Source organism: Helianthus annuus, chromosome 1 (genome assembly GCF_002127325.2).
Source record: "Helianthus annuus cultivar XRQ/B chromosome 1, HanXRQr2.0-SUNRISE, whole genome shotgun sequence".
In the NCBI taxonomy this organism is placed as follows: domain Eukaryota; kingdom Viridiplantae; phylum Streptophyta; class Magnoliopsida; order Asterales; family Asteraceae; genus Helianthus; species Helianthus annuus.
Genome location: NC_035433.2, coordinates 41370310 through 41380748, shown reverse-complemented (window position 1 = coordinate 41380748; position 10439 = coordinate 41370310). Strand labels below are relative to the sequence as shown.

Genomic DNA, 10439 nt, shown 5'->3' with positions numbered 1-10439 from the left:
GTCGGTTCGTTTGGTCGTACGGTCACGTTGTTCGACTAATTACGACGAAATACGAACGGACGCGAAAAACGATCCAAATTACGCGACGAGTGAAATTTTATCATGCCAAATATTAAAATAAAATATTTTAATGCTTACATAAATTTTTGGATGTCCGGATATATTCAGAACGTAAGATATGCGCGAAAATGCAAACTTGTGCACTTTTTGACACTTTTAGTCCCTGTTGATCAAATAAGTTTATTTTTGCGCACCAAACATCTCTAAGCCTATTTCTAAGCTATGTAAAGGATATTTAGGGCATGTTTAACTTTTGATCATATTCCGGAAGGTTCGATACCATACGAATCGATAGACTTTTGCAGTTTGACGCAAATAGTCCCTATAATGCGCAAACTTGCGCATATCATCGTTTAATAGCATCAAAGCCTTATCTAGTCCATATTAGGCATTCTTGAGAGTATTATAAAACATAAAAATGCTTCGGGTTTGATAAAAGGTCATTCAGGGGTATAATTAAACATATTGACACTTTTAGTCCCTCTAACTTGCAAAGTTGCGCGTAACTTCACTTATAGGCATAAAAGCCCTTAATGGCCAACATTAGGCATTCCCAAGAGTATAATCAATCAACATGAAGCTCTCGGTTTGTTAAAAGGTCACTCAGAGGTAAGAATTAACATGTTGACGCTTTTAACCCTTTATTGCGCAAACTCTCAATTAATTATGTAAACGGCTACACTCGATCAACAAGTGGCTCATTTGTGAATATAAAACCGTAAAAGGTTATTCAAAAACTTATTTTAGGTATGTTAATACTTCCAGTCCTTTCATAATCAACGTTTTTTGATTTTTCGATAAATTAGTCCCTTAAATTCAAGGTTTGACTTTATTAGGGTACACGTGCAATACATCATTGGACGTGATTTTACGAGGTGTTACATATAATGTAGATTTTTTCATCGTTCATGGATTTGGGACTCTACCTATTCATGCTTCATCTCATTTTGGGCTCTTAGTAGCTTTATCCAACATTTGTGAAGAGGTTGATTCTTGGATGCCTGATTCTGGCGCCACTGCGCACATGATGAATGATTCGTCTATTGTTTTTTATATGGTTCCATACACTGGCTCAGAAAGTGTCCTTCTTGGGAATGGTATGTCTCTTCCCATTGCTTACATTGGTATTACTTTTCTTCGTTTATCTAGTCATAGTCTTGTACTCAAGCATGTACTTGTTATTCCTTGCTTAGCCAAGAACCTTTTGTCTATCACACAACTAGTTATAGACGATCCTATAGTTGTTATTTTCCCACATTATGGTTTGTCTATTTAAACGCTAGCCAGACAGATTATATATCACACGCATGGTAGTCCACATCAGTTGTATTCTCTTTCAGTTGTTACTTCTGTTTCTCGTGAGGCTTCGCATTTTTGGTTGGGTCATCCGGTTGGTTGATGATGTTTTAACTAGATGTTCATTTTTACGTTTGATAAACAAATCCACACACACACACATTGTACTGCATGCTGTATTTCAAAATCGACTAGTACCTTTTACATCACTTGTATCTCATTCTACTATACATTTGCATATTATACATTGTGACATTTGGGGCGCCTCACCAGTTGTTTCTCAAGCTGGTTACATATATTCCATCACTTTTATTGATGATTTTAGTCGATTTACATGGATTTATCCTTTGACACATCGTTCTCAGGCGGTTGATATTTTCGCCATTTTAGACCTCTTGTTGAGAACCTTTTCTCTTGCAGCATCAAACATCTTTAGTACGATGGTTCTCCCGACCTTATTCATATCTAATGGCTAGATATCTTTCTGATTCCTGTATAGCTTAATACATTTCTTGTCCCTACACACCCCAACACAATGGGGTGGCTGAGTGGAAAAACCTTCATCTTTCTAAAGTAGCTCGAACTTTATTTTTTCATACTCGGTTACCAATGAAATCTGGTATGATGCATATGCCGCTTTTGCTTTTCTTATCAGTTGGTTACCATCCTCGGTTCTTCATCATTCATCTCCTTATGAGATTCTTTTTGGGACTCACCTAGATTATTCTCTTATTCGCATTTTTGGGTGTTTGTGTTATCCTTTTTCTTGGTGATACTCGGGGAGATAAACTCTCACCCAAATCTACTCCTTGTATTTTTATTGGCTATGCTCCTGATCATTTTTGTTATCTTTGTTATCATCCCCACACTTCTCGTACATATACGTCTCGACATGGATATACTTGGTTCTTCTTCTACTACGGCTTCCTCTTCTTCTATTCATGTTTCACCCTTCTTTATTTCTCCTCCTTCTTCATTTGTTTCTCCTTTTTCATCTTCTACTTCTCATCTTACTTCTTCATTTTTTCCACCATCTCTTCCTCCCCCTCTTCCTACTTCTTCATCATCCCATCCTCCTCCTCCTCCTTCTCATCATCCTACTTTTTCCCATTCTTCTTATTTTCCCCCACCACCGCCACCACCTCCTCCACTTGTTCCGACTCACCCAATGGTCACTCGTTCTTGTGATCACATACGGCAGCCTCGTTAGTTTCCTGATCATGATTTGTTTCATGTTCCTACCGCTCCCACCACCCCACAGTTAGATAGGCTCAGTAGTGGTCTGTTTGGTGGGATGCAATGCATTCTGAGATTGGTGCTTTACATGCAAACCAGACTTGGCGACTGGTTCCGGCTCCCACTAATGCCAACATTGTTGTTTGTAAGTGGGCTTATAGGATTAAGCATGTTAGGATCTGAGCTTGATACTTGTAAACTAATACCGATAAAAACAATATAATTCACAAGTAAGTAGAGAGATATTATCAATAACTTTTTTTCATTTATTTAGATGATTCGAAAGTTTTACAGTAATGCTTCTACAATCTCCCCCACAGCCTGATCACTCACTATAACTATTTGTACCAAAGAAAATGTGTTAAGTGATGAAATAGATCACTAACAGGTGAGATCTATTTATACTAAGTACTAAAGCTTTGTTCATGATAGGATGACATCACTCTGATGGTGATATCTAACATTCCTAACAGAAAAAATACCACATATGTTGCAAACATTTGTGCAAATCTTAACATCTGTTCTAACTAGTCTAAACATTAATTACAAGATAAGTACTACTACATTAGGAAACCTCTGTTTACACTAACATTTGTTGCTTTGATCCAAACATCTGTGGTCATACAAATGTTTGGTCTTCTTCATCGGACCTTTGGTTTCAACAGACTTTAGCATTCAACAGATGTTATTTCTTCTTCAACAATGGTTCTAAGGCTTGATCAGATATTTGCTTTGTCTTCAACAGATGTTCTGATTAGGCGTTCAAGATTCACTATCTTAAGGGAGAGAATTGATTAATCAATTGTTTATTTCTTGATCCTTGAGTCATGTTTTGGCTTTTGGATATCATCTGTTCTTTTGTAACTCCAACAATCTCCCCCTTAAAACAAATGATGCCAAAACAAAGGTTAATTTTATCAACTTTTATTTTCTCATCAACTGTTATTATCCCCCCTTGAGTCATGTTTCTTTTCCCTTGCTCCATCCCAACAATGTCGAGTTTTTGTCATATTCTCCTTTCGTTGCTACCACATAGGCTATCCGTTCCCTTTTAATTTTTTTTTGATTTATAGGTGCGGATTGTCACAGACATTGGTGCTTAATTTTGATCTGGTGTGTGCATAAGTTTTAGTGTATGAATTCTTAAAATAGTTAAGAAAATTCCATTTAATCTTAATATTGTCTTGGCTATGCTAACAAGTTATGCTAGCTAGATTCATGACTTTTGTGCTTCTTAATTAATTCCTGTGTTTGCTCTTCTTTTTTTATGTAGTTTCCAAGTTTTAGCTGACTTTTACATTTTTACTATAAAATGCAAAATGTTTTGAAACAACATAAATCTACAAATAAAAAGGTGTATATATTGAATTTAAATCATGTAAAGATTTTTAAAACATGTACAAATAATGTTTAACTTCCATACATAAACATGAACATACTGTTATTCTTTTGGGATAAGTCAAAATAGAATGGTGAGGCTATTTTGATTATTACAATATAACGAATGTAATACAACTCAACTTCTTGCGATATAAACAATAATCCAAACAGTTTTCGACAATTTCAATGAAGTTGAATAAGAAAATGTCCAAAGTCGAAGAAATAAAGTATTAATTAATGAGCGTACCAACATCTTGTTAAATAATATATTCTTTTCTATATAATGATGAAGAGTCGACAAGGAGGGCTAAACTCACCTCGTTACTTTTGCTAACATTCCTCTCATCATTCGTATAAGGGTGAGATTTATACTCTCTAGGTATTTTCATTTGTTTATTTCTTTACTTGAATTGCTAATGATGTTTATTAATTATTATTGCGGTAGTAAGATGATAGTTTCATCACTCGTATAACGGTTATTCATTTGTTTATTTCTTTACTTGAAGGCAATAACTTTCATCGAGTTGAAATATAGTTTATTAATTTGTTTACTCTCCTCTAATCATCGGGCAAAAAAAAAATCTAAACTTCCTTAATTCATGGAAGAATATATGATTTTGAGCGGCTAGCCGAAATAGCTACGAGGTTGGGTTTAGACCTTGAAAACTCAATACCATCCCATACCTACGCGGGTTGAAATGGTTGCTAGGGGTATCTCTTCCAAAGAGTCATAATACAAGCAAAACCAGGGCACGCCATCCAAGGTTTCGCTTCACCCAAAAATCGAACCCGGTCTCAAGGAGAAACCATCTCAATGGTGAAAAGACCCCCTACCTCACTCACACCATGTGAGGATCGAAATTGAGTCTTCTAGGAAGAATCCATGACAACTACCATATGATTCTTGCTTTTAAGGCGTATGTCTGAAAATATATTTAGACATGAGTCAAAATAGAAGTTCTAGATTTAGAAGAGAAAAAATAAATACTAAAAATAGATATTGAACATTAAATAATTAGACAAGTTTTTTAGACATTGTCTTTATTATTTCAGTTTTCGTATTGAATTACTCTTTTTTAAACGGCAAAGGTTATATTATTTCTACTGCTACTTTTAAATTATACCAATAAATACTAATTATATTATCATGACCGAATTTGAACTCTAATCTATTTTTTTAAAGACGAGAGCCTTTACCACTCTGTTAAAGCTGGAATGGTGTATTGAGTTACTCAACTTCTAATTAAAAGTTAGTTAAAACTTTGTAGTATCTTTGTGTGTTTGGACTTAGCCACAACCCAAAGTTATTTAAGGTCATATAGCTTGTTGAAATACAAAAAAAATATATATTAAATCAGATGGTAGAAGAATTTGTATATGATCAGGAATTCAGGATAGGATACCAGTCATGAGTAATTTAAATTACCACACTGAAAAAAAAAAAAAAGATTATAGAAATATATACAAGGATGCCTATTTCATTATTTCGATTTCTTAAAACTATTTCTTTTTTACATAAATTTATTCAGCGTGAATTTCAATGTCTTAAAACTATTTCTTGTTTATTACATAAATATATTCAACGTGAATTTCAATGTCTTAACACTGTTTCTTTTTTACATAAATTTTTTCAACGTGAAATGAAGCTTATATCCATGTCTATGATCGATGCACATACAGGAGGGGTCCAGATCAAGAGGGCGGCTATATAAAATTGGTAAGTCTTCTTCTTCTTTGTTTTTTTTTTTTTTTTATAATTAATGAGTAATTAGACACATACTAATTCAACATTGAATCAACACGTTCGTTCACTATACAGTACTAAAACTGATGACCACTAACAAGGACACCTTGATTCAGATAGAGTAGAATTGAAGCACTTCGGTGGTGGTCGATATTCTATTCAAATTTCAAACAAGTTATGTGGGAATTTATCAACCAAAGAAACTTCTAATTCTTGTCATTAAAAACATATTACACTCTTCATTTAAAAATTATTTTTTTCATCTTTTTTAATTTTTCTAAAATAGTTATCCAAATTCAGCATTAGATTTAACCTTAGTTACTCTTATCAGTAAGTCTTCTATACACTAATTCTACATATCTTCTACTTTAATTTTTGTTGAAAGATAATGAGTGGAAAAGGAGAACTTAAGAGCAAAAAGGGTGCAAAAGGAGTTGCACCAGCAATTGGTATTGACCTTGGAACAACCTATTCTTGTGTGGGATTTTGGCAACATGGTCAAGTTGAGATCATACCCAATGATCTAGGTAACCGGACTACCCCATCATGTGTTGCTTTCACAGATGTTGAACGTCTAATAGGTGAAGGTGCAAAGAACCAAGTTGCTATGAACCCAACATGCACCATCTTTGGTATGTGCTTTATATATGTTGTCCTTGCTTATATAAACAATATTTTACTAGAAAAGCAGTAGTGATTACCGCTTTATGTATATTTAAACTATATAATATTGAATTATAGATGCTAAACGCTTAATTGGAAAGAGATTTAGTGATGCAACAGTGCAAAAAGACATGAACTTATGGCCTTTCAAGGTCATAAATGGAACTAATGACATTCCAAAGATTGTAGTTACTTACAAGGGGGAGCAGAAGCAATTTTCAGCCGAAGAAATTTCATCCATGGTACTTGCGAAAATGAAAGATGTTGCTGAGGCATTCCTTGGTAAAATTGTAGAAGATGCCGTCATCACCGTGCCTGCTTATTTTAATGATTCACAACGGCAAGCAACAAAGGATGCCGGATATGTTGCTGGACTTAATGTTTTACAAATAATTAATGAGCCCACTGCAGCTGCAATCGCCTATGGATTAGACATGACAAATGAAATAACGAGGGCAACGAATGTGCTTATCTTTGATTTGGGTGGTGGTACTTTTGACGTCTCTATTGTCACCATTGATGAGGATGGGAAGATAGAAGTGAAGGCTGTAGCCGGGGACACTCATTTGGGTGGTCAAGACTTTGATAATGAAATGGTGGATTATTTCGTTAATGAATTTAATCGAAAGCATAAGAGTGACATGAAAGTGAATATAAAAGCGGTAGGGAGGTTGAGGGTAGCATGTGAAAGAGCAAAACGGGCACTTTCTTCAACTATTGAAACTACCATCGAAATTGATGGCTTGCACACGGGTATTGATTTTTCTGCAAGAATTACTCGTGCAAAGTTTGAAAATCTTAATGTAGATTTGTTTAATAAGTGCATAGAAACAGTAGAGAGCTGTTTGAGGGATGCAAAGATGAATAAAGAAAATGTGGATGAAGTTGTTCTTGTTGGTGGCTCCACTCGAATACCCAAGGTTCAAGAACTATTGCAAGATTTCTTCAACGGCAAGGAACTTTGTAAACGAATCCATGCTGATGAGGCAGTTGCATATGGTGCATCAATTCTTGCTGCAAAGTTGCGTGGTGAGACGACTCAAAAGATTAAGAATTTGGTCTTTTTGGATGTCACTCCTTTGTCACTTGGTGTGGAGCTATTTGATGAGACTATGTCTGTTCTTATTCCAAGAAACTCGACTATACCAATAAAAAAATCAGGCAATTATCATACAGTAGAAGACGACCAATGTGCTATAAATTTCCCAGTATATCAGGGTGAGAGAATTAGGGCCAAAGACAACAACTGGTTAGGGAAATTTGAGGTTGCTGTCCCACTTGCACCAAGGGGTAAGTCATCAGTAAACGTGGTCTTCGAGATTGATGCTAATGGTATTTTGAGTTGCTCTGGTGAGGAAGTTACTACTGGCCTAAAACGGAAGATGGTGGTTACTAATGACAAGGGAAGGCTTTCGAATGAAGAAATTGATAAAATGCTGAAAGATGCAGAAAAGTACAAACTTGAGGACCAAGAGTATAAGAAGAAGGTGTGCGCTCGCAATGCGTTGGAGGAATATATTTATGATGTGGAAACAAAACTTAAGACCATGGACAAAAGTTCTAAGAAAAAGATCAATAAAAAAGACCTTCAGAAAATAGACAATGCCATACAGAATGCAAGTCAATTTCTCAATATCCGTGAGCTTGCAAGTGTAAGTGAGTATGATATGATGCTAAATCAATTGGAATTACTATGTGTTTCTATCCTTTCACAAAATGTTTGAGTGAAGACTTGTTTGTGGTGTAAGATTTCCATATGAATTTTCTTGTGACATTAACCTAGTGTTGACATTTTATTATTTCGGGTGTTGGCCCGAACTTGGATCTTGATCTCTAAATGAGCGTGAATAACTTGAATAACAATAACTTGTAATAATCAAATGAATGTTTACAAATCGAATGAGAGTATTATTTTACAAATGAATCTACAAGTCCCTATTTATAGTTTTCTACGGGTACGAGTGAATAATTGCGTCTCTTCGTGAAAGGACACGTCTCTTGGATATGTGGTTGAGATTGAATCTTGAAGAGGTATGTTGAATGTCGTCCACTCGATCAACAGTCACGTCCCTTTGTTCTTTGCCTTGGCACCGATTCGAAATGGTATGTGTGTAGAGACACACCCATTCGGTTATTGAGGGTAGTTTTCAACTTCCATTTTGTCACTTCTGGTCCTCGTACTTTGTAACCGCTACTTAATAATAATTCTAACTATCTAACTATGTACATGATGTTAAGAGATTAACCGGTTTCATTCACCCCCTTAATCTCGAACATCCATGAGTTGCTTTAAATCTTGAATTCCGAGCAGTTCCCTCATTGTAGCAAACTTGATCCTTGCTAGTGCCTTTGTTAGTATATCTGCCCGTTGTAGTTCTCCGCTTATGTGTTCCACAGTGATATCTTCGTTTTCCACGCATTCTCTTATGAAGCGATAGCGTGTGTCAATGTGCTTGCTTCTTCTGTGAAAGACTGGATTTCTCATAAGTGCTATTGCTGAAACGTTATCTACTCTGAGTGTTATCTTCTCTTCCTCCTAGCCTGTGATTTCACTTAACAATCTTTTAAGCCATAGTGCTTGACATGCTGCTGCAGTGGCTGCCATGAATTCTGATTCGCATGATGATAGTGCCACTGTTTGTTGCTTCTGTGTACACCAGGTTATAGGTGATTCTCCAAAGTAGAATACCAGACCAGTTGTTCCTTTTCCTTTGTCTGTATTAACTCCAAAACTACTATCGCTATAACCTGTGATCTTACATCCTCCTTGCCTTTTGTAGATGATTCCATGCTCTTTAGTTCCTTTGATGTAACGTAGTATTTGCTTTACTGCTTTCAGGTGTTGTTCCTTTGGTTCTTGCATGAATCTACTGAGTAGACTGACTGGGTAACATAGATCTGGTCTTGTATGCAATAAGTACCTGAGAGAACCTATCAGGCTTCTGTAATGTGTTGCATCTACTAGATCTCCTTCTTCAGTCTTTGTTAATTGAGTTCCTGGAGTCATGGGTGTCTTCGTGTCATTGCAGGATAACATATCAGCGTCTTTGAGTATCTTGTTGATATATCCTGTTTGCTTGATGCCTATCTCACCCCCTGCTTGAATTACTTCTATTCCCAGATAGTATGCTAGCAATCCTAGATCGCTCATATCAAATTTGTTCTTCATCTGAGATTTAAAGATGTCTATCTCCTTCTTTGATGTTCCAGTGACTATCAAGTCATCAACATAGACTCCAACTATTAGTGTAGAGGCTTCCCTTGTTCTTGTATAGATTGCATTCTCTAAAGTGCACTTCTTGAAGTTAAGTGACTTTAGGGTTTGATCTAACTTCGTATTCCAAGCTCTTGGTGCTTGTCTCAATCCATACAGTGCTTTTGATAGTCTGTAAACCTTTCCTTCATTTCCTGGCTTTATAAATCCTTCTGGTTGTGATACATAGACTTCCTCCTTGAGATCTCCGTGTAAGAATGCAGATTTCACATCTAGATGATGTACCTCCCAACCTTGATATGCTGCTAAAGCCAACATTAGTCGTACTGTTTCCATACGTGCTACTGGTGCAAAGACTTCGTCAAAGTCTATTCCGTGTTGCTGAACATATCCCTTTGCAACTAGCCTTGCTTTGTGTCTGACAATATTTCCGTTTGCATCTTTCTTAGTCTTGAATACCCATTTTAAGCCTATTGCCTTGTGATCTCTTGGCAGTTCCGTCAAACTCCAAGTGTTATTCTTGTTTATTGAGTCTAATTCAGCCTTCATTGCTTCAATCCACTTTCTGTCACTAGATGCTTCCTTGTAATTCCTTGGTTCTTCTTCAGCGAGTAATAATTCATGTGGATCTAGTTGAATCTCTTCTGTTTCTTCATACAGGTCTTCGAGACTTCTTAATCTTACTGGAGTGTCACTAATACTCTCTGTTGTACTTTCAGAAGTGGATGGACCTCCACTTGATAAATTGCTTGAATTTCCTGCTGAGTTCTGATTGTACGAATATGCTGGCGGGGTTACATAGGAGTCTGGTTCTTCTGTCTGATCTACTCCTGAATCGTCATGATG

The 10439-nt window shown here is 36.1% G+C and overlaps 1 protein-coding gene across 1 annotated transcript; it reads left to right on the top strand.

Annotated features, from left to right (window-relative positions):
* The first annotated feature begins 5541 nt into the window (after positions 1-5541).
* LOC110876959 (heat shock cognate 70 kDa protein 2) lies at positions 5542-8153 on the top strand. Its single transcript, XM_022125138.2, has 3 exons — positions 5542-5689; positions 6102-6348; positions 6458-8153. Exons 2-3 carry the CDS (start codon positions 6105-6107, stop codon positions 8101-8103), a joined length of 1890 nt encoding a protein of 629 aa, XP_021980830.2. The 5' UTR covers positions 5542-5689; positions 6102-6104; the 3' UTR covers positions 8104-8153.
* Positions 8154-10439: the final 2286 nt, after the last annotated feature.